At 41.5% G+C, this 25,202-nt stretch overlaps 1 protein-coding gene across 1 annotated transcript in view; it reads right to left on the reverse strand.

Annotated features, from left to right (window-relative positions):
• Positions 1–453: 453 nt before the first annotated feature.
• Positions 454–25,202, reverse strand: part of KLF7 (KLF transcription factor 7) — an 83,375-nt gene continuing 58,626 nt past the window's right edge. Inside the window, exons 4-5 of the mRNA XM_063100513.1 lie at positions 10,677–10,800; positions 454–3,714 (exon numbers count right to left, since the gene is read on the reverse strand). Of these exons, the coding sequence (XP_062956583.1) occupies positions 3,663–3,714; positions 10,677–10,800 (176 nt within the window). The 3' untranslated portion in view covers positions 454–3,662. The remainder of the gene's footprint in view (positions 3,715–10,676; positions 10,801–25,202) is intronic.

Below are 25,202 nucleotides of genomic sequence, written 5' to 3' on the forward strand. Positions count from 1 at the left end.
TTTGTCATGGAATCCGAACATCTCTTTTCTGGACATAATACTCATCACCACCAGGCATTAAGCAGGGCCAATTAACCATTAGTGGGGCAGGAGGCCAGTAGCTAGGAGCAGCATTATAATTTCAGGTTTCCACGTCTCTGACTTCCAGCCATGTGGTAGGAGAAAGAAGCATAACTTGAAATAGACAATTGTATGTGGCTTAGAAACATTTTTTCTACACAAACTCCGAACCTTGGATACAGCGTGCTTGAGGGGACAGCCACAAGAAACATCATGCCAGGTTTTTCCTTTCAAATTTGGGGTCCCCTGGAATGTTAGGAGATAACAATTCAAATGAGAAAAAGGCTTAATGTGTTTCAAATGTCCACTAAAGCACTGTTTAAATAACGAGTCCTCTTGGAGCAGAATATCTTCAGGTTATGCCTTGGAAGATCAATTAACTCTAGAGGCTCTCAGCCACCATCTCTGCCATTTCAGAGATGAGGGACATTTTATCACAAATCCCTTTCCAAAATAATTGGGGCTACCCCCACCTGCATGGTTAGGACTGATTATCATTCACAGGTGTCAATCTGGGCTAGAGGAGAACAGTTTCAAAGCCATACGCTTGGCACCCACCAAATTCTCAGGCCGATTCTCATAGTCAACAAAGGACTTGAAACAAGCAAGTGCCACCATCGCGTTTCCGTGCACCCCACTCTGAGAAAGGTCAGGAGCAGATTACAAAGGACCTCACTGATACGAGAGAGAGAAATTACTGAACAGTTCAGACACTGGTGAGGACCATAGGGCCTTTGTTCTGCCACATTCAAATGAGACCACAGATGAAAATAGGGAGCAAACAAGCAATGATTACTCTTTTGTATTCTTTTTTTTAAAAAAAATTTTCTTTTTAATAGAGCCTTGCATTGGTCAGTTCGAAAATTAAATTAAGTATTATAAACCCTTAATAATAGCATTTCGAGAGGCAAGAGCAGCTCCAGCTGGGGAGAGAACATTTGTAAATCGTGGCAGCCATGGCTTAATGCCATCGCTGGCGTGTGCGTGCGTTCATGCTGGAGGCTGCTAGAGAAAGGAAAATAAACGAACCAACAAAATTTGGGGTGTCTAAAGTTTCATCTAGTGCACTGACTGGAGGCGCTACAGTTTAATACAGCTGAGGTTCAAGGTCCCTCACACACCCTTCATCCAGAAAGGATGCACCACACATTCAAATATAATCCCATGGTGCGCCCCAATGGACTGGCCACAAAATGCACTCAAATGCAGTAGAGAACTACAAGATTGTCAGCTAGCAGTGCTCCAGAAATTGTTTCTAAGTCATGTAAGTCATGTCTAGTTTTAAATCTTTGGAATAAAACTGATTTTTTAAAAACCCTCCAACTAACATATACATAATTGCCTCCGGCAAATGGACAGATTTTGTGTATGTGTGTGCGTACGTGTGTGTGTGTTTAGGGTGTTTCTTCTTTTTTGTTGTTGTTTTTTTGTTTTCCTTTTTGTTTTTTGTTTTTTTGTTTTTGTTTTTTTTGGTTTTGGTCTAAATTGAAAAAAGAGAAAGAAAATTCTAAGGGCCAGACCTCGAAATGCCCCAAGTGTCCAATTGGCAGCTACAGCATTTGTGATAATGTTTCTTTGCCCTCAGACGAGTAGTTTCAACATTTCAGTGAAAACAAAGTTTGCAGAAAGCGGAAACCCAAATGCCAAGGATCTTGAAGGTTGCTGTCATATATGTGTTTGTGTTCCTCATATTATTATTTCCTTTTAAAGACTTCAGTTTTGCATCCCAAATATGTATGGGGTGGCATTTTAACAGTCAATGAGTCAAAAAGTCAGAGGGCAGAGGGGAGCCAGCTGGTATAAAGGAGCAGCAACCGCGTGTGGACCAAATGCCATTTTTGTTAGACGTGTCTTGAAGGGATGGTCCCCAAATATACAAAATATACAATCTGTCCTAATCACCACCCCACTTGCTGGCACAGGCCATTTAACGGTCCTAAAGGCAGTCTTTGGAGTTGAAGCCAGTGCCAGCTAGCTACAAATGCGGGTAGATAGAGACCAATACCGGGTGTATGAGTATGGGATGAAACATAAGGAGTGTGAGCCCCTTGCAGTCAGCTTGCAGAGTAAATGTGAGGCCTCTGTTGATCCTGGATGTTCTAGGTCACACATCATGGTGGGCCTAGCCAAAGACAAACTTAGAAATGTGTCTCTCCTTTTAGACAGACCATGAGAAACCTTTCAACCCTTTCCTTCCATATCAACCCCTCATTCCCACAACGGCATTTTGAATTGTGTATTTTAACAAGTGGGGCAATGTGAGCTCAGTGGGTATGAGAGAGGAAGAGAGGATGATGTTTTGTGAAGCCACTAGACCTGGGAGGCATCCTCAGTTTTCCCCACTCCTGGAAAGAGTGATATTTTTGGCTTTGTGTCAGGTCATAACCCAGAGTTAGATTAAATATGCAGCTGCCCTTTGAGACTAGCGACATCTATGCTGTAACTGGTTATAGGGTAGCAATGACACACAGCACAGTGGTTGATCACTAGAAGCTGAGGTCATCATGCCTCAAGGAGGATGAGAGAACTGTGATGTCCCATCTGACTGGCTGCTTCGAGAGCTGGACATCCAGGTGCCGAGAGAGTCCTGGAGAGGTTTAGTCCATGGAGAAAAGATAAAACATGTTAGCTTCCAAACAAGCTTTTCAAGTTTTCATTAGCAAAAACAGAGAGATTAAAAAGAAAAAATCTAGCACTGGCAATAAGGTGAGGCTCAAGGGATATACTGTGATTTATCATCAAGGACTTTATTCTCTTGGCCACTTTGCAGTCATGCTAGAAGTTTCCAGAATCCCTAGTGCATATGGTGTGCAAGAGTCAAAAAAGGAAGAAAAGAAAACTCCTCCCTTGAGAGTGAAGTCTAGAGAAATGCAGGCCAGAAAGGTGTAAGGTGTTATTCCAGAGTCTGCCGCCGCTAAGGCCGTTGGTATCGACTCGAAAGATCTCAATAGTACTAAGAAGAACCAAAACCAATCAACAGTTCTGTGAGGAAGTCTGACGCACGGAATAGTAGGACTTTTCACACACAAAGGACAAATAAACCAAGAGTTAATTTTGGCTACCAAACTGCAATTTGGTTTTCTAGGTCATTTTCCCCCAACTATTTAAAAAGAAACATTAGTGCTACACATATGCAACTTTAAGACGTGGTATTCTCCTATCAAGTTGCACTGAGAAGCAAGTTAAATAAGCCCCTCGTACTGCCGTCCACCTGCAGAGACGTCACATCCATTTTCTTTGATTTCCATTGGCAACAGCGGGAAATAATTCCAATAGTGCTGAAGCAAGCAGCCAGTCTGCCTTGCTGAGTTCACCCGGTTTCCTTCTTCTTCGTCTTCTACCATCTGGCTAGGGCAAGGCATAAAGAATAGACGTATATATTTTAAATATAGTTGAGTGCATGACAGTGTGTATGTGTGTGGGTCTGTGTGAGTATGTGCGTGTGCGTGTGTGTATGTGTGTGTGTGTGTGTACACAGAGGTTTAGAAGTGAGAACTTTCTTCTGCGAGGCAATGTGTCCTCGCCTGAAGTCCAGCCCCCTGCCTCTCGGCATTTCCTTCAGACATTGGCTGACGTAACAGCAACTCTGGCCTTTCGGTTTTTTAGATATGTCTCTTCATATGGAGAGCAAGATGGTCAGACCTGGAAAAACACCTAGGAAATATAAACAACAATGAGGATATTAGAGAGGGCCGAGGAAAGAACTTAACTTCCATCACCCCTTAGGAAATGATTAACCTTACCTCAAAGAGAGACAGTACACATGTACTGAGAAAGGGGCTGGGAAGGGAAGCTCAGGAGTTCAAATCCCAGCTCTACCAACACCTGTGTGACTCTGGCACATCAACCTCTCTGTGCCTTAATTCCTCCTCAGTAAAACAAGGATCATTATAGCACTTACTTCATAGGTTAGTTGTGAGGATTAAACTAGATTATCTATGGGAAGTGCTTAGAATATTGCCTGGAACACAGTAAGATCGCAATGCATGTTAACTATCGTGATGATAATTGTAACGATTAAAGAAAAAATGAATGCGAAAGTACTTTGGAAACCATGCCCACATACTGTACATACTGTATGTACAGTAAAGAGTAATTCACCTGTATTATCGAATGGTAGAATTCTGACATTTCAGCACTCAGATTTTCACCCTGAGCTTTATAATGAAAGCCCAGAAATCCTGCCTGTGACATCTACAGGCCTACACAGACTCCAAGTCAAGGAAAGGAATGGAGAAGGACATTCACATGTGTTGAGTAGGTTATGATATGCAGGCCCTGGGCTAGGGGTTTCCCCAATGTTACCCCCATAACATCCTCAGCAACCCTCCATGGTAACTAGTCTTACCCTTTGTGTATGTGAGGGGTGGTGGGGGGGAGGGTAGGTAAGGAAACTGAGGCTGAGGTAGCATAATTGGCAAGTGGCAGATTTGGGATTAGAACCCAGGCAGATTTTCGAGCCCACTCTTTTGACCTGTTTCTTGGTCCCTGCAGTCTGTCACTGAGTGCCCTCCTCAGCGCCAGAGTGGATGGAGTGGTTGTCTTCACTCCTTTCTCTTTCCTCTGACACCAGCAGCTTGATGTTCTCTTGGGTACCAACTCATCTGCATACTCCTTTGTGTGGGGCTAACATCTCTCCTAAGGTTGAAGTATGGCCATATTGATCTGCTAAGTGATAACCACGTGACCCACAAAGTCCACTGAGCAGCAGCCCTGGGACATCTGCTGAAGCTGCGTGAAAGGAGAAGTTCTCTTTCCACTAGGCTGCTAAACTGCGAAGATATAAACCTGGAGCTGCTGGGTTCCATGCTGCCATTGTGGGAAAGAGCCACCTTGATGAAGTCAACAGAGAAAAAGGGGTGGTGTGAGAAGAGAAAGAAAGAGTCCCAAAGACAACACCTAAGAAGCTGGATCCAGCCAAGCCTAAAGACAAAGCTAATTCTGTTCTTCTTAGTGACCTGAGATGATAAATGTCCTATCTGAAAACTAGTGGTGTGGGTATGTCCATATCCCTATAGCCTACAGTCTAAGGTTCCGGGCTGGAATCCCAGTAGAGTCGGCACGTACAACAGCAGCTCATTCTCAGCTCTGGGTGTGTGCTGTCCCTCTGGAGCCTTCTCCTGAAACTGGCCACTTTCTCACCTATGAGAAAGTTCCCAGGGTCCCCTGAAGCCCAAGATATCCCCATAGTCCAAAACTCTTATTTGGATGTTAGCAAACTGCCCAGTTCAGGTTAGCATAGTTTCCTATTCATTGCAGGATTTCCCTGTTTGTTCATTCTTAAAACAAACAAACAAAAAAATCCACCCTTCCCCCTGACCTCAACATTCTCCACACCCTCTGTTTGTGTCCATTCCTTAAATAGGTACATGTACAGGATAAAATGCCACAGAAATGAAGTGAAACAGGGCAGGGGTACAATGAAAAACACACAAGAATGGGAAAAGTAGAGCAGAATACAATCCAGTCCAATAACACTCTGAATAACAATTCCAATTATACCCACTTACTTCAGGCCCTGATTTGGTATGAGCAAGATATTTGGATAATCTCTTAGAGTTACCTCTAAAAGGGGATTTGATTTGCTATAAAGCATTACTAAGTTTTCTTTACAAGCAAGTACTCGGATATCACTGGCACACAGAAAAAGCAATATAGCACGCAGGGAATTTAGCATGTAACTTGCATCACTCTGTCCTGTCCTGGGGGGCACAGCTCATACTAGCCACTGTCCCTTCTCTTTCCCACCCTCCTTGCTGCCTTCTTTCCTCTTCCTTTTTTTCTCTCTCTCCTTCCTTCATCCCAACAACCTAGAGAAAGGAGTTCCAAGTTGGCTTGTTCTCTTTGTAGGTATTTCTTTTTCAAAGTTATCCTTACAAGAACCCCTATAAAGAAGGTATCTACTTATCTCCACTACCAGATGAGATATTCATCAGAAAGGGGCCACACCAGGGTCTGAATGCAGTAGTCTGACTCCAGAGCCATGCTCTTAGCCACATCTACATTTTAGGCTGAGAAGAAAAAAGAGCTATCAATTTAAGGAGTTTGTGGCAGGCAGAATTATGGCCCCCCAAAATGTGTACACTGAATCCCCAGTAACTGTGACTAGGTTTGGTTACATGGCAAAGGGAAATTAAGGTTGTGGATGGAATTAATTTACTAATTAGCTGACCTTAAAGTAGCGAGATTATCTTGGATTATCTGGGTGGGCAAAAACTATCACAAGGGGACTTAAAAATGGAAGAGGAAATTGAAAGAGAGAACCAGAGAGACGGCAGCACAAGAAGGGCTCAGCAGCTTTGAAGGTGGAGGAAGGGGCAGGAGCCAAGAAATGTGGGTGGCCTCTAGCAACTGGGAAAGGTGAGGAAGTAGATTCTCCAATAGAACTTCCAGAAGAGAAGGCAGCCCCGCTGACACCTTGATTTTAGCCCAGTGAGACCTGTGTTGGATTTCTAACCCACAAAACTGTAAGATAATGCATTTGTAAAGTAAATAAACATGATACTCGACTTGTGGCAGTCGGTCATGGCAGCAACTAGAAAATTAATCCAGAGGTTCAGCTAGTCAGGCCTGAGCAGTAAGGACCTCTCAGCAAGCAACAAAGTAGGCACCGAGGATCCTGCCTGTCCCAAAACGGAACACAGGGATTGGAGATGGTAAGAAGTCAAGAGAGGTCCTGGAATGGACCAAACCCCTTTCCTCGCCTCTCTATATCCTGGGAAATTTCAGGAAAATAGTATTCTTGATATAGAATTTTATTGGAAAGAACCATTCTGTATGCATGTGTTCAACTTTTATCCTGCCTCTACCAATTGCTGGCTATCTAACCTGGCCTTTCTCCTTCAAGTTCCTTCATTTAAAAAAAGTGAAAAAAACAAACCAAATCATTAACATAGTGTAAAATGTAACTGCACTCTGACTGAATCAAATAAGCATCACTATTTGTTCAAATTCTAGGAAATATAGGATGCTCAAAATTAGACCAGGCTCCTTACCAGTGAGGTTTTTATTTAAATTCAATACACCAGCAAGATACTTAGGCATGATTAATTTATATTTATTTATTAATTTGTACTTACTGAGTTCCACATAGGAACAATAAAAGGTAATAGATAATCTTGGCATCTAGAAATGCAGAATCAAATAATTTTAAGGGTTATATACCCCCAGAGGGTATTTATAACTATACAGCAGCCAGATGATCTTAAATAAGAAGGCCCTTAATGATTGAAATTTGTGTATCATGGAGAGCCAGTCAAACCCCACAGCCATTTCTCTTGCTTACAAAAAAGGCAGGCTAAAAGTCACGTGGGTATTATGCCAGCAGCAATCCTCTAGGGGACCAAAGAGCTGTGATACTGGTTGGTATTTCCTACCACCTATAAGTGGGCCGACAAAGGATCAAAATGTTCCCTCTAAACTGCCCAAGATCGGGGATGTACTATACTGGTAGCAGTCTCGTTGGACTACAATGGTGCTGAGTCAGTAGAGCGATGGCCTGTCTATTACTGCTAATGGTAACAGAGCCCTGTTTAACCACTATCAGCAGCCTCATGTTCTATGGGCTGAGAAACAACTCTTCCCTCTAGCAGCTGGTCACTCAGTGGACTGCACTGATCGGTCTGATGGGAAGAAAATGGCACAACCACCTCATTGCTTTCTCCCTAACACAAACCTGAAGCCAAAGATCCCAAAACCAGTGTCTGCAGGGGCCAGTAGATAAAGCAAATAAGTGCACTGGGCCAAGTGTGAGAAACACACAGCACTCGGACTGTCTCTTTCTCTTCTGATAAGGATGAACATAAAGCAATATTGCTCTTTTTCAGAGAGGAAACAACAGAACTAGTGAGACAATACTTGGCAACCAAAGGCTTGTCTTCACGTTGGGGAGACCATAGGGAGTAGTGGGACCAGCGGAAAAGCAGTCATCACACGGCCGTCACAAATGGGCAGTGACTGCTACTCAGCTCCAGCCAGTCACAGCTACATGGGAATGTGAGCCCACTGTTGCCAGATCTGATTTTTCCAGACAAAGCCAGAAAAATAGGCTTTTCTGTGTGACATTTAACAATTTTAAATGTTGGCCAAAAAAACCCCCCCAAACCCCAAAAAACCTCATGTATTTTTTAAACTACACTACAGGCAAAATAAAAGCATAAGTTAGACTTGGTACATGCTTAAAGGAAAGGAGTCCAAGCCCTACTTAGCTTCTAAGTAGGGTAGTCTAATGGTTCAAATTTCAAGAGGCAAGACGTAGCATACTCATATATACTGTGGTACCAATAGGATATAGCATCCTGCTAAGGGCCACAGAGGCTCTCTGTTTCTGAAGGTAAAAGTCTTCTAAGGAATGCCAATTGCACAGTCACTACAGACTTTCATCAGCTTTGGGACCACTCCAATTCCCCAGGCCACCTCCCAGACCTGTCTATTTTTAGCACAATCGCTGCAATTGAAACGCAAGTGTCATGAGACACTGATGAGAGTCCAACCTCTCATTTCTGACGTTGTTGCAAATGCACTGTTGGCCTCTGCCATGGGACTTTGATCTGCTCTCAATCTCCCCCAAACACCACGTCACAGAATTTATATCATCTACTCAGCAAATTTCTAGCTCAAGAAACCACAGTACATTTTTATGAAGAAAATTAAAGCAAAAGACTAACCAAATCACCCATCTTTGATATCTCCTTCACTGCAATAACCAATCGGTTTGGAATATTTCTCCACGTGAATCATACAAACAGCCAAGTTGAACCCCAATACATTGACTGCTGGAAAGTTGTAAATTCCTCAGCAAGTCAGTTGACTTGAAGAGAGGAATACTCACTCTAGAAATCTCCCCATAAGAACTCTTTGTCCACTCCTAAGGATTATGGCAGCCCATATGCTCACAATCTCTAAGTAACAGACTCAAAACCCTTCAGAGAAGGTGACTTTTGTGTGGATCCACCACATCATACTTAGACAACTCACAAAGAATTCTCCTTCATCCCAGCTGGGCTAATGGAATGCTCTCCCCCCAAAGGCCTGTGGGCAGAGCGTCGCCATCTGTATGGTTTATTATTGGCTCCTTTATTAGCCAGGGTTGGAGGAGCGAACCAGGGAAACTTGAAACTTGAGGTGGGAGTTGAAGGAAGACATTAAAGAGAAACTTGACTGGAGCATACCCCACAGAAGGACAGCCGCTGATTCACGTGAAATCAGGAGGAATGGTAATGGGATGTCAATTCAACAAGTTGTGCTCGCGGTAGCAGGACACAGTTCCAAGGCAATGGGACACAATAGCTGCATGAAGAGCACTTCCTCAGCCCTGGGGTGGGAGGTTATCTCTGGGCTCCAGGAGGCATGGGGCCTTTATTTAGTTCTTACAGAGTAAAGATAAGAGCAAAATAGCCTCTTCAGGAAGAAGGGGGGAAAAAGAGGAAAAAACACGATTGCTTCTTTATAAGCATCTGAAAGGAGCACCAAGCCAACTTGGCCACCCATGGGAGTTGGACACTCCTGCCCTGCTCTCCAGAGAAACACACGCTACTACAGAGGAAGGGCTGGTGAGCGGAGGAACGTGGGGGCTGGGGAGGCAGGATGCAATCGCGTTTCCTCCCGAGGAGAGCCAGGCCTCTGCTGACATCCTACACACCCCTCCTGCTGTCCTGCGAGCTGCTGGCCAAGCCAGGGAACCCTGAGGCTTTCAGAGGCTTTTATCGTATTAGAAGCATTTTTCTCATCATAACCGAGACCTTTAGTATTGCATTAAAAAGATGGTTAATTTTCTTAAGCTTCCTTTTAAACACAGAAATAGGATTAGAAGGATAACACGCTCAGACGCAAGCCCATTATTTGATTATGTCTAAACCTAATCCTGCCTTCACCTTGGCCTGCAGAGTCTCCATTTTGGGGTTTATTGGTTGATAATGCCAAGGCTGTCAGATACTATTACTTGGGTAGTATCTGTTGCTACGTGATCTTTCTTCCACTACCAAATGCTGAAGGCTTGAAATTGAATTACAGGATAAATTCTCAAAGCTTCACATGTTTTGGACCCTTGTACCTATTTTCAAAAGAGAAAGAAGGGTCCAGGCCCTCAAAGAATGGGAACTCTCTTCCATAAAATTCACTTCCAATAACGCTTCAGAGAAAAGCCTTACAACTAGCCTATCTTCTGTTAAGCTAGCTTTCTACTCTTTTCTATTACTAAGGATGAGGGAAAGTGGTACTGATGTTAATAAAAAGATCAGAAGCAGCTACAGGTGACCATTCTCTCTCCTATTACTTTTCATATTATTACTTTTCAATTAATTTCCTAAAATTATCTGTAGCATCATCTCCCCAAGGTAGAAACTATGTCACGTGATAGCCAGCGACTAACACGCTTCCTGGCCCAAAGCTATTGTTCAGTAAATGCTTGTGTGACTGAACCAAGAATTCATGCCACCTGTTCATTACAGGCAAGAGGGCAACCCTATCTCATTCATTCTGTCAACGGAGAAGTAAAAGGCATTCCCACACCCAACTACCTGTGAGACAGGCTTATGATAAATCCAAGAACACAGCCCACCCTCCAACCCACTTCACCATCTCCCCTCCCTAGCCCAGCAGCTTCTGAGTCTCTTTACCTGTCGCAGTGGTTGCATTTAAAGGGCTTTGCACCTGTGTGTTTCCTGTAGTGCCTCGTGAGCTCATCACTTCGTGCAAAACGCCACTCGCATCCTTCCCATGAACACTTATAAGGCTTCTCACCTGCAAGAAAAGAAGAAAGGACCATGGTCAGCAACAGCACCCCATCAGGTTCTGCTGCCCACTGGTCAGTCTTGGAAAAGGGCTACTTAAGTCATTCTTGAAAGACCAGATTTCCTAACACAGCACGCCACTTTTTAAAAAACTCTCCTAGTGTTGTTTTGTTTAACCTTCAAAAGTGGTTTCACAAGATCCTCAAATCTGGAGCTGTCATTTCAGCTCCCAGAGTCAGAGCATTTCCTTTGACCGGTGAGGGATCAATTTGTATTTATTTTCTATTCCCCGGAGTACTTTGACCCCCATAGTCCAAGCAGAAAGGAAATGTGCTATTTTCATCCGAACCACAAATGTTTCTAATTCTATTTTTCTCCAGAACCTACAGTAATTTACCATTTTAGGTTTTTTAGTCTTCCCCCTCTCTCCTCCCCCCACAAACTGGAGCCAGGTACTGACTGACAAGGCAAACAGCTCATGTCGTCCAGAGCCTCTGCTCCTTCCGGTAAGTATGAGTGCACGGACAGTCATGAGAAAGGACTACAATTCGAGAGTGGAACAAAAAATCACTTGCCAATTCCTGGTGTTTATGGAAAATACTGCCACAAAAGTCCTAGTTAGGAAGCCCATAACTCAATGACTCCAGGGCGTTTGTATTAGAGAGCAATATACATTATTACAAAATATTTTTAAAGTCAATTTGTAGAGCAAAGTTTTAGCCACAGGGAAGCTACTTATAAGCATGAAATCTGAGCACTTGTGCTCAAGTGACCTTTTCATACAGTAAATACAGATGGAGGAAGAATTTGTAAGAGAAAGTACATGACTGACTTAGACCCTTTTTTAAAACCCATCACGTCTGTCACCAAACATAACAAATATTTACCCTTCCAACTGTATGGTGGGCTGGTTTTAATTAAAAAGAAAAATAATCTTTAGAACCCCATGAAATCATGAAACAGAGTTGCTGAGCCCCTGCCACTGAGAGGCAGGGTAGCACAATGGTCAGGAGCTCTGAAGCCATCCTTCATGGGCTCAGCTTCCAGTTCTGCCCCTAATTGTCTAACCCTGGGCAAGTTAATAAACCTCTCTGTGCCTCTGTTTTCTTTGAGATTATATGAGTCTGTACCTCAAAGGGTTACATACTATTTATGTAAGTAAACTATGTATATACATAGTATGTACACTCCATGGTATGCATACTATAGACACAATAAATCAATATACATATATATTATATATTAATTAGAACAGTGGCTGGCACATATAAGATTCGCATAACTGGTAGATATTACAAACTGCCAAACTCAAAATTGCAGGATACATAGGTATCAAAATGCTATGGCTGTCCCATTATTTCTCTATTTTTAAGAGCAAAACCTTCACTAGGCAGTCCTTAAGGAGACATTACCCAGGTGCTATACTTGACCTACTTTCTTCTTTCCACCTTTTCCCTTCCCTTTAAACCTGACTACAAAGCATCCACAATTCTTTACTGGTATCACCTAGAATTAAACCAAACATGCTTGAAATTTTTATTTCATTAAATCGGTGCCCTAGTGAGCCCCTGCTGTGTAAGACTCATAAAGAAGAGGAATGAGAAACACAGGCATTTCTTCTAAAGGGAACCAAGAGGACATGAAGGAGGGCTGGAAGCACAGGAGGAAGCCCATTCAGGTTTGGAAAGCAGGAGGAAAAAAAAAAAGAATCACAGAGCAGTGTTAAAAGTCCACCTTCTGACCTCTTAAAGCCAAAAGTTTAGACAAGATGCACCTGCTAAAGAAAAAAGAGCCGAGAGGAGGTGTCCCATCCACTTTGGAGTCATCACACTTGGGATCTTGCTGAGTTCATTACAGACTGTAGGCCTCCGTGCCTTTATCTGTTAAATGGGGGTGAGCTTATTAATAATAAACCCATGTGTATTATGAGGTTTAAATAAGTTGTCATGCATAAGACATGTTTTTAAGCCTGGTACACGTAAATATTCAATTCATCCCAACTCCCTTTCCTCCCCTGTGTTTGCAGAGGCTGCTAGGGAGACAGGTCTCACTAGATGTCAATAAAAACTTTCAGAGCTCCTGGCTCCAGACGGTCAAGTCTGCAGTCACTCTGGGCAGCCTAAATATTGGAAAACAGAACGTCTTTTTAAGTTTTAAATATTTTCTCAGTAAATTGATGGAGGATGGATCTGAAAACCCAAGTGTTCTTTAGGTCTACTCTGAATGAGTGGGATACTGAAGGGGAAGTAAGAGACCCCAGTGCCCTCTTGGAGAGATGTGTTGGCATCATTTCCTTAATGCTATTAATCACCCACAAGGTTCTGTTATTTCAAGTGGAAATCTGGCACAAACAAACAAACAAAAAAGGGAATGAGATGCCCAAGACTTCAGAAATTCCAAATGCCCTCCACCACCAAAGGCCTTCAAATGTAAGTAAAACTGGAGGTTCCTGGCACCTTGGGACCAAACATATCCCAAATGCAACAAGGCACCCAGGAAATATGAAATTCTACAGCAACCAGCAGAGCCATCTAGTCCCCCCAATCAATCTCACAATCGAACTGACCCATCCATCACATGCAACCACATTCTGAAGGGCACAGAAAGGACAGAGAAAATAAAGGAGATGGAAATAGATGTCTTTGGGCATTTTTTTTTTTAAATTTCAAACTGCTTGCTTTTCCCCTTGCTGAATTGTTTTAACTAGCTTTTGCTTTGTTTTATCTTGACAAATAATATCAACAAGGATTTAGTTATTTCCCAGAAAATGATGTAGATGCTTAGTAAATTCCTGGCACAAACCAACTATCCTATCTAGGAGCTATTTTAGTGTCCTTTCGATAGCTGTGTCCACTAGACAGAAACTGCAGACAGCTTTACTTGGCTCTGAATCTCATCCCCTAACCCCGTTTCCTGCTTGCGGCAAGGTCCTATACAGAATAATACTGAGCACAGGCCCCTTTGTGCTTTCATATTTTAGCCAAGGTATAGTAGTAGTACCATAGTGATTCATCAAGGTGTTTTTCCCAGTATCTGATTAGTTTACATAAAAGTTGCCATTCCTGCAAATATTCACTAGTAAGAGATTTTAAATAATCAAGAATGCCAGATGAAGAAGCAGTGCCTGAAACAGGCAGAGCTCAGAAGTCAGAGAAGAACAAATATAAAGAATTGGGAATATGACTTCATATTTAGGGCAGAAGAATAGTGGGGTTAGGCTGGCCTCATTTCCAGGTTCTATACCCACGTCCATAGACTGTGAGGCCGGTCAGTGAAGTTCTTCTGTTAGTATTTGCAGCATGGCCAAGTCTGCATCTCCCCAGACACCAGCACCGACGGCTTGATCTGGAGGGTGGACCCACCTTAGCCACAGCATTAGTTTTCATCCTAGTAGCCAACCTGAAGATTTCTGCTCATCTTCTGAAAAGCTTGGATTTCTTTCTTTATAAAAGAAAAGAAGAAAGGCTTGCTTTCTTTATGAAAGAGAGAGAAGAAAACGGCAGTTCAGTTGCCACTGGAGCTGGTTTCATGCAACCTGAGCTGTTCTCCCTCACGCCTCTCTTTCACCCTCTCTTATCTCCTTCCTCCGCTCCAGATGCTCTTCCTGGGGACAAAACAGAAAATGCCACATCCCTGCACGACACTGTGGTGTATTGCCCTGGGAAGAAGGCCACCACTCAGCTCGCTGCACCTCAAGAGTCAGCAAAAATGCTCAGGCGAGGTCTCTTTGAGACAGGCAGATGGGAGAGGGACCTCCAACATCAAGACTCCAGTCCAGAAGGGCACGTGAATGAGATATGCAGGTCAGAAAGAGGTAGACCCCGCAGCACGGCTGTGGCCGCACAGCTCCCAGTGCCAGAAGAAGAGCGCACCCTTCAAATCCCCTGAATAATTTTTAGGGTGAATACCAAGAACTACTTTTCTTGTCTGGCAACAACCAGGAAACTTGTTTCCCTGGGGGAGTACATCCCACCTCAGAGGTGACAGTAGGTCTAATTGGGTGTAAATAGATTTATAGCCAGATGAGAGCTCTTAAGGCAAGGCAAGGGTGCTTGAGAAACATGACTGACATTTAGCGAGGTGGAATCATGGCAAGAATTCATGTTCTCCCACAAAATGAATCTGAAATGGAATGTGGTCTAAACCAGTGTGACATTTAAAAAATTTCTTACAGGGTAACTCTCCCTACATCATGATCATCAGATTTGATCAACCAAAAACACTATCATAAATACTTTTTGGGCATGCACACTAAATATTTGTAAATTTATTCATGAATTATATAAATGTACTAATACATTTGATGGAGCAATTAAAAAGAAGTTATACGTTTTTCTTTTTATGCTACAAAAGATTATAAATTAAAGTAGAAGTTATGCATTTTTCTGCTTGCCCCCCAAAAGCCTGTGTTGCACAACCCTGCCTCCAACGCCACTGCCACACCGGATAAATGACAATAGCTTTGCTACCAGCCCTATCTCACAAGTCTTGATGCTTCCGTTCTTGGCCTCTACAGTCTTCTCCCTACAGCAGTCAGAGCAATCCTCTGAAAAAGTAAATCAGAGCACGAGTGTTTCTTACAGGGGACCGTAATCTACATATTTCCACATAATTTGTTTCTTTGACATCTCCTGAGTTTTATTTTACACATTTTAAAACATTATTCTGCCAAGGGTTCCACGGGCTTCACCAGGATGCCAAAGACATTCATGACCCCCGAAAAAGTTAAGATGAAATTAAAGTGTAAATGCTCCACTGGCCTCCCATCACTCTCAGAAGAAAAGTGAAAGGGCTGTCAAGCCCTCCAGTACAGAGTCTACGTGAGATGGCTCCTGGCCACATCCCAGTCTCATCTTCCATTCTCCCCGCCCCATTCACCACATCACTGCTTTACCTCAGATGCTTCCCCCTCAGGGCCTTGGTGCTTGCTATTCCCTCTGCCTGGAACACTCCTGCTCCTTCACTTCATTCAGCTCTCTGCCTAAATGTCTCCTCCTTGGAGAGACCTACCCTCACTCTCCTCTGTTAAATAGCAGATTCTGTCCCCGCCTCCCTAGCACATAATCACTGTGAAATTTGATTGCATATTGTTTGTGTGTATTCCAGTCTGCCTCCCTGACCACAGCGTAAGCCCCACACAGACATCCCTTGGTTCACTGTGATACCAAGAGCGCTAAAGCAGTACCTGGCTCAATCCTATTGAATACATTGAATAAATTAAAAAAGCATTCTGATTTTGCAACAAAGACCTGAGAGCGCATGCAGAGAGGCAGGAAAGCCTATTTGATTTCCAACCCCTTGCTTTCTATGTATTGAATTGACTTGAGTAGAAATGCTTGCTTGGTTATTTAAACCTGACACCCTTCTTTGACAGGGACTAAAATGTGGTACCCTACGATACAGTATTACTTTACCATATAAATTTGCCTTTAAGATATAGATTGTAGCATCAAAGATCACTTCCATTTTTTCCCTATCTCCTGGAGCCTAAGAAAAAAAAGAAGGACCCTGAAAACCTTCCTATAACCTTCATCTCACACCTAAGAAGGACCTCAGCCTACTAAGCAACATTCCCTCTGGGAAGCAACAAGTGTCATTTTACAGAACTCGTTTGTAAAAGTTCGCTCTGAAGATATATTTGAGAAAGCATAGTGATATGTCAAATGTACTATGGCATAAATTTGCCTTTAAGATATAGATTGTAACATGAAACATGAACATGTAGCAAAATCTTACACTCAAGGTTTAAAAGTCCCTTAGAAATAAACATCGCTAATGCAAATTTTCTGCATGCAATTCCTGATCTGCAAAATTTCAAGTTCCTAATCTAAGTTCTAAAGAGACTAGGACTTTGACATTCCCAGATTTCTGTTAAAACTAATTTTACCTCTGTCTTTTTATTTTTTAGTGTGGTTACTAGTTTCTTTATTTTATTTTTTAATGTGGTTACCAGACATCTGGGCATGTCAAAGTCCTAGTCTCTTTAGGACTTGGATTAAGAACTTGGAAATTCTGCAGACAAGGAAATGGAAAAGCAATTACAAAATAAGAAGAACACTTTGTAATGGATTTATACCGCCGCTGAGTACATTAGAGGAAATCAGCAAAGACCCATCACTGCTTTCACATCACACTCAGCAGCACTAGAGAACGTAAGCCACCTGGGGAATAAAGACATTGTAGAGAGAAAATGTCACTAAGCTTTCTGAACACTGGAAACAGTAACTGGTAAACATCACTCCATAGCTTGGCAATGCCTTCTCAGAGTGTAGCTGCTGCAACTAAAATATACCAATACCAAATTACTGACTCTGCTTTGAAAAACTGTCTTAGAGTTCCTCTTAGATTCCAGCTAAATTTAAAATTTTTTTTAAATTTTCAAGGTTTTTGGCTTAGCTGATGGATGGAAAACAAGACAAGGGCTTTATTTTCCAGAATTTCAAAAACATTTATAATAGTTATACATAAACTGTGTGGTCATTTATGTTGTATGTTGATTTTTCATTCATCCATTACTTGCTCACCCAAAGGCCCATTAGGTTCCATGACCTGAGTTATTGAATTTACACAAAGCACCAGTCACTTTACAGAGCATACAAACATTTACCCTATTTTTTAAAATTCTTAGAACAACTAATAAAACAACAACTGGCCTAGGCTAGGTTAACTTTCCATAGCCTGAATCACCACCTTAAAACGGCTGTTCAAAAATCTATAACCCAAAATTTAAACCATATCCTTCATGAGGTACAGCACCTACTTCAGAATGTGGAGAGAAAGCGAGAAAGGATTTTGACTTCATCCCACAACCGTTGACAACTGGGCTCTCCAATATAGTAGCCACTGGCCACATGTAGCTATGAGCAATTGAAATGTTACTAAGGTAACTAGAGAACAGAACTTTTAATTAAAATGAAAATTTAAAAACTGAAGCAGTGTAAAAATGTTTTATACTCTTGTTTTGGTAGGACTACATCTAACTTTCACCACTGAAAAATTTAGCATTTGGATTGAGATGTGCTGCAAGTATACAATATACACTGGATTTTGAAGACTCAGTATAAAAAAAGAATGCAAAATATACCTCATTAATAATTTTTTCATATTGGTTTTATGTTGAAATGATCATATTCTGGATATATTGGTTTAGGTAAAATATATATTAAAATTAATTTTACCTGTTTATTTTTACTTTTTGTTAAATGAGGTTACTAGAAAATTTAAAATTAAATATGTGGCTTGCATGTATTTCTACTTTGGACAACACTGGTTTAAAATATATTTCCTATGTAGAGACCTGACCATCAACTCAAGCTAAAGGGCCTGTCCTTCCTATGTTTTTCTCCATGCCCAGCCCATGGTCTTGCATCCCAGTGCTTCCACTTCCACATTTCTGTCCATGGTAATAGCACTCTCCCAGACTCAAAATCTAGGAGTAATTCTGAACTGTGAGAAAACTAGGGGAGGAAAGACTCTGTAACCAAGTCTAGCTACTCCACCTTTTTGGAATCTCTCGTATCCACCCCTTTCTTTTTATTCTCATTACTATCAACCTTGCTGTCTGTAAGGCCCGTCTGTCTCACCTAATGCAAACACAGCCCTTCCCTGTTTTGAGGAGTCTCCTTTCTGTTGCTGCATCAACTAGGAGGTGACATTTAAGCCTAGATATGAAGGAGAAGGAATTAACTAGGTGCAGAGGAAAGAAAACTTTGCAGGTTTAAAGAGTAGAATTGCAAGAGCCCTGGGAATAAAAGAAGCTTGGAGCTTTTAAGAAACAGTCATTAAACCTAAAAGCTCAAGGGCAGGAACCACATTTGACTTGTTCTCCACTTTATTCAGAGGACAGCACCATAAAAGTGCCATAAGAAACCAAAAGTAATTTCTATCCTTTAGTTCTCATCCTCTCTAGCTATCTCTCTTGTCATAAGCAGTCCTCTAGTACAGTGGTTCTCAAACTTCAGCTCATATTAGAATCCCCTGAAGGACTTGTTAAAACACAGGTTACTGCCCTCAACACCCCCAATTTTCTGGCTCAGTAGGTGTGATTCACTAGGGGAAGGCCTAAGAATCTGCATTTCTAACAAATTCCCAGCTGCTGCTGATGCTGTTGGCCCAGAGACCACGCTTCCAGAGCCACTGCTCTAGCAGGAAAAAAAATGGACTAGTCACTAAAAAAATAGATTATTCTCGTTCTGCCTCTGCCACGTAATAGCAATGTGGCCTTGTAGAGTCAGTGAACTTCTTTAGGATTTATGGTTCTTAACTGTGTGGGGAAGAAACAAACAAACAAACAAATCTGTCCCACTTTCCTTGTAGTTACGAAGATTTGATGAAACCTGGTACCTGAAAGTCCCAAATTAATGAAAGGTGTTATGTTGGTGGTGATAGCAAAAGGGAATTTGCAGGCATATAGGAGATTGTGGAAACAGTGACCTCTGTCACCTATATGTGTAGGGCAGGCACAAGGGCTTCTCCATAAGACTTCAACTGGAGCCCCAGCACCGCATGAGTCACTTCTCAGGCCTACACTGCCTTGTGAAGCACAGCCAGGGAAATAGACAGGGGAGGCAAAGTATTAGATTCTTGGTGAATTTGTTTAAAATGTTGAAAGAAGACTGGATTTGTCATGAAAATTAGCAACCAACTCAGATGCTGAAATAAGTTGAGCTGTTGAAAATTAAGGAGCTTTGCAATGTATATAACCTGAGATTCTATGTGCTTTTAGAATGTACCATGTTTCCGATAAGCCAAGGAATGCTATAAAATTCTCAAAGTCAAGTTCCTTTTTCATTTAATTAAAAATGTATGCATTATTCTAATATTTTCAAGTGAGCTGATAGAGGTATAACCAACTAACACACACATATACACACAAAACAAAACAAAAACCCACAGCTATTAAGACAGATATTACTGTAATTCTCAAAAAACTATAAACTTACTTAAGAATTTAGCTCTCCACGACACTCATACCTGAAGCTACATGTTCTCAAAATTTGAAACAGGTAAGCATGACCATTGGAGAAACTACATTTTTAAAAATTTTTAGCACCAAAGTTAATTTTTTTTTCTTGTTTTATTTTGTTTTCTTTTGTTGTTGTTGCTCAACGGTTAATTTTTTTTTTAATTTATTTTTATCAGCGTTTTAAGAGACAAATCCTAGAAAACGTATAATGTCAGCTTGGAAATTTAAATATATTTTGGTGATTACGAGTTACAATAAATTTAAAAGCTACATATATATTAAATTTGAAGAAAAAAGTTACTAAAACATTCATCTTTTCCCCTTCAAGATGACAGCTACACCATGTAAATTTATTTGAAACAAATCTGTAAGACGTTTCTTCCATTTACTAGCAAAGGTAGTACTCTGTAAGTCAAGTTCCCACATTCACTTTGATGCATTTAGGTAGGAATTTGATTGTTAAAACATACGAATTTTAAACTCACCTTTGGTCGATCTGTGGTTTTGTGTTATAAAGATGGCCATATTGCAGTGGACATATGTAGAAACAAACTCTTACTATAGCAATGACCAAACTATTAATTTTTCAATCACTGCCTAAAATTTTAAGAATGAAAAGAAAAAATTTTTTTACTTTAGCTCCAAACATGTTCCAAGCCTAGTTAACAACAAAGGCATCAACAACCTGCTGTGAAAGTGATGATCCCAGTAAAGCAGAAGTATGTTCTTTAGGACAAAAATCCTCCCCTAAAGATCTAATCGATTTCGGAGGTTGGCAACTCAGGTGGACAACTCCAGCTGAGTACTGCAAGAAACTTCTTGCATGGAGGGTGGCAGTAAGGAAGAGAATAATAGTGGAGCACACAGCTTTGAGGGAGGGTGGCCTACATGACACTGTACTGGGGAGGTTTTTGGGGAGCCTGAGAGCAGTGAGAGAGGACTGGATACCTGGGAATCAGGGAAAATGAAAGGGCATGGAGGGCCAGTACAGGTGGGGAGGGAAGGGAAGGCTAAAATAAGCCTCACCAGATCAGGGACCACTCATAGTAGTCACCGATTGGTACATATTACATTAGTTTATGATGCCTAATTTATCATCCTGGATACAATGAATTTTCTTTTTCTTTTTTGCTAACTAAATACTGAAAACTATAAGCCCAAATCGTTTACTATTAGAATGAAAAGTTAACTTTCTGTTACATATGTGATATATATGAAAAGAGACGAACCAGTGGCATAAAAAATCCCATAGAAGAGGATAATCCAAAAACCACCTAAGATCTGCTTTTGGAAGCAATACAATGATTGGCTTAGGCATCCTGAATTTGTTTTGATTAAGCTAATGGTAACATCAATTGTTATTCCCTGATTATACAAATGCAGATGGTGGAGAAGCAGCCTAAGCATATCAATATTTCATAAGGCAATTTGCCCTAAAATTAAAAAACAAAAAAGGTAACTTTATCAATCCTCAAGAAGCCTAAATGGGATAATATATATACAGATAATGGAGAGAAAGACCCTCCCCTGGACTAAGCTATCATTCAAGTTGAATAAATATGGATCCAGTTCCCTAGAGATTTTTAGAGGCAAATATCAAATCAGTGAAGGTTTCAAACATCAATATGTCTACATAATTCTCTTCCAAGATGATTAAACATTTTTTTTCAGAGACTGAATTTCCCCATTAGTTAAAGCAACCCAAATACGTACCTTACCCAAGTGTATAGTCTAAGAAAAGACTAAGTAAAAAGAAAATTTTAGTTTCTTATTTTGATAAATGATAATGTGGGACAGCTGCTCTCCACATGCCACTGCCCAGGTACTTAGGACAAGATGTCAACAAAACCATGCCACCTATCTTTCTATCCTTATCCCCCATCACTCTTTACATAAACCCTCTACCCTCCAACAGCCCTAAACAGCCCTTTCCAGCCTTTGCCACTTGTGGGATGTCCTCTACTCAGAATGTGTCAGTATCCCACATGGCAGGAAAGTATAGCCTTGGCTAAGTGTTCACTCTTTCGTCACGTATTTACTATTTCCTGTAGATATTTATCTTTTTATGCCTTGAGCCCTTGCCCTACTGGTCCCAACTCCCATTAGATAAAAAGTGCTTTTAAAACTGGGATATTGTATACCACCAATTCAATAAATACTGATTAAGAATCTAATGTGTGTCCAGGCACTAAGCTAGATGCTTTCTCATTGCCTCTCTGTAACTACCCACAGTCTAGCACAGGCTCAGGCACATCGTATGCACACAGTATGATGTTTGCGAATTAAGAGTTCAACGATCCATCAATTTCCAACAATACATAAAGCTGTGTTGCCACCTTGCCTTCCAGACTCATAAACCCTAACATGCATTATCTCTGAAAAGCCTCACCTCCTTCCACGGTTGAGCAAGCAAAGTCAAATACTTAGACTTCTGGTCTAATTCACTGACAGTAAAAATACGGTCTCTTGCATGTGACAAGTTGGATTCAACCAGCATGAACTGTACCAACTAATGACACTGCTAGAGATTAAAGATTTTTTAAAAAAAGGGTCTCTGCCCTAGAGGAGGGACCACACCATACATGCATACTAAACCATGGTAGAAATGTTAGGGTGGGTGTTCCAGAGGATAGATTAGCTTCCCTGACACTTGAAGGATGCCAGGGACACGGGAAGTGGGCATTTCAGGGAGCAGGAACAGCATGCGCAAAGGCCCAGAGACAAGAGCCAGTGGTTCATCATGGCAGAGGTGAAGGGTGACTATATGAAAAGAGATTTCAAGAATGGGTTGGAGAAGTGGTAACAGGCAGACCCCGAGGGGCCTTGATGACAAACTATACCCTCCAGAGACTGAATGCTTTAAGGCCAGAGCCCACATCTGAGCATATTTGTATTCTCAGAGCCTGGTACAATGTGTGGGCCTAGTACTTTTCTGTAGACTGGATGCCCCCCAGTCCCCCAACCTCATTGAAGATTAAATCCCCACTGTAACTGTTGAGGTTGGAGAATCCTATTATGGTAATTGCAAGGTGGGGCCTTGAAGAGGTATTAGACTGTAGGACCATGCAGTAGTGAATGGATTAATAATGGTGGTCAGGGGCGTGGTTCTGAGGGCTTTAAAAGAAGAGGACATGAGAAGTTAGGCTCTCTTGGTGCCACCATTTCATAATGTGATACCCTGTGTCACTGAAGTCACCATCAGGAAGACCCTCACCATAAGTGTTCCCTGAACTGTGGACTTCCCAGCTTCCAAAACTGCAAGTAATAAATTTCATGTTCTTTATAAATTACCCAGTTCTGTGTATTTTGTTATAAGCAACAGAAAGAGACTAATACATACTTCAAAAGGCATATCCTCTGGGAAGTGACTCTAGATCAACTCTGGTAGGGTTGGGTGTTCCTCTCCTCTGGAAGAGACTTACCATGTTGCTTGAGTAATTTACTTACATGCTATAGCCCCACAAAACCAAACAGTTCCTTCAAAGACAGAGCCAGGCTTTTTTCACCTTAGTATTTCTAGGACTCATAATGAAAGACACACAAAAGATTATTAACTAACCTCAATGAATGAATAAATAAATATTCTGCTAGTCCATAATCAAACCTTCCTTTAAGCATTGCCACCATGATCTTCCTACTTCCTCTTTCAGCTGCTCCCTAATGGAAATCATTAGAAAGAAAACACAATGATTGAAGCCACCCATGGAATCTACATTAACACACACAAACTCCCCTTCCCCCAAAATCTGCCAACAATTCAGCACAAACATATTGACACCCACGTGTGTAGAAACACCCCCCCACAATCTGTCAGCCTTATTACCTCTAACCTCAAACAGCCTTAATTTTGTCTGTGCTAAACCCACAGCTACAAAATACCTTTTCTTTATTCTTCCACTGAAGAATGAAGGCATCCTGAAAGGAAAATGTCTTTACACTTTGGAGGGAAAAAAAGGTGCAAGAAATATTATGGTGTGATTAATTTGACCCTATATGTTTGCTCTCTCAAGCTATTAATTTCCCAGTCACTTCATATTATGCCAACAGCATAATATTCCCATGAAATGCAAAATGTAAATTAAATTTCCATTCAGAACTTCTGCCATTCCACGGGGACCTAGTTTTCATGCAGTTGTTTTGACTTTGCACTGTGCCACAACTAGAATGACTATGACCCTCCCATCACTCTGTCATGCATTTAGAACTCCAGAATGCAAGTGCTTTATGAAAAAATGCCTGCATTACAGGCTAAAAAACTATTCTTAAGATGTAAAGCACAGTGGCAACTGCCAGTTGTCCCCCTATATTTGGTCTCCCCTTTTGTACAGTAAGAGTTCTATAGTAAGAGTAAATTTTAGTTGAGCTCATTCCCACCCAGAATAAAGACTATTTCCATGCTTCTTTGCAATTGCTTGTCAACATATGAATGACAAAGTTCTGGCTGATGAGATGTGAGTGGAAGTGACAAGTGCAATTTCAAGCTGTGATTTTAAAGGCTGGGACATCCCCTCCCTTTCCCACTTTCAAAATAGCTGCACGAAAACCAGTTTGCTGAAAAGCAGGCCCGGTGGCGGCCATCTTGAACTGCACCCCCATGGGCAGTTCCTCAGGAAGTGAAACCCTAGGGACCAGGGCCCAACAGGAAAGAAGGAGCTTGGGCTTTTGACAACTTCTCAGAGCAGAGCTGTCTAAGAGCCTGGACTTTGCATGAAAGAGGAAAAAAATCTTACATCTTTAAGCTTCTGTTAGCTTCTGTCTCTTTCACAAATAGCTTCGGTGATAATCTAATCAATTCAAAAGGGTAACAGAAATGAACAAATGAAAATGATATGTGTCCAGACGGCCAGGACCCACAGCATAAAAGTGACTTCACATCTCTGCCTCACTTCTTTTCTTCAGAAAGGTTGCCAGAGCTTCTAAAAATGGTGTTTCACGTACGTACAGTTCAGTGGAAAACACACACACACACACACACACACACACACACACACGCGCGCGCGTGCGCGCGACTTGCCACCAGGAGACCCGGGTCCTAGTCCCAGCTCTTAGTATTGACACTGTGCCCTTAGGAAAGTTACACATTCTTTAAGTCTTACTTTCTTCCTCAGCAAAATGGAACTAATCTTTCCTTTGGCCATTGACCTCACAGGGCTATTGTGAAGTGTGAAGAGAGATGATTTCTATACTAGGGCTTTGTATACTGTAAAGTACTATATAGGCAAGGTGACTATTAAAATATTCTACACCAAAATTCTTCTTCATGCAACATGGCTCATATCAATACCCAGTACCCAGATATACCTTTCCAGTGAATAAAGGGCCTGCAATCACCTCTTTCTAGCTAGGATGGTGGGATCAAAGTTAGGGTTTAAGGTGCAGACTGCCTCCAGAGGTTGGTATTGGATATGTGGATATATGGATGGAAAAATCAAACTGTAATAGGACGT

The sequence above is a fragment of the Cynocephalus volans genome, chromosome 1 (assembly GCF_027409185.1).
Source record: "Cynocephalus volans isolate mCynVol1 chromosome 1, mCynVol1.pri, whole genome shotgun sequence".
NCBI lineage: Eukaryota > Metazoa > Chordata > Mammalia > Dermoptera > Cynocephalidae > Cynocephalus > Cynocephalus volans.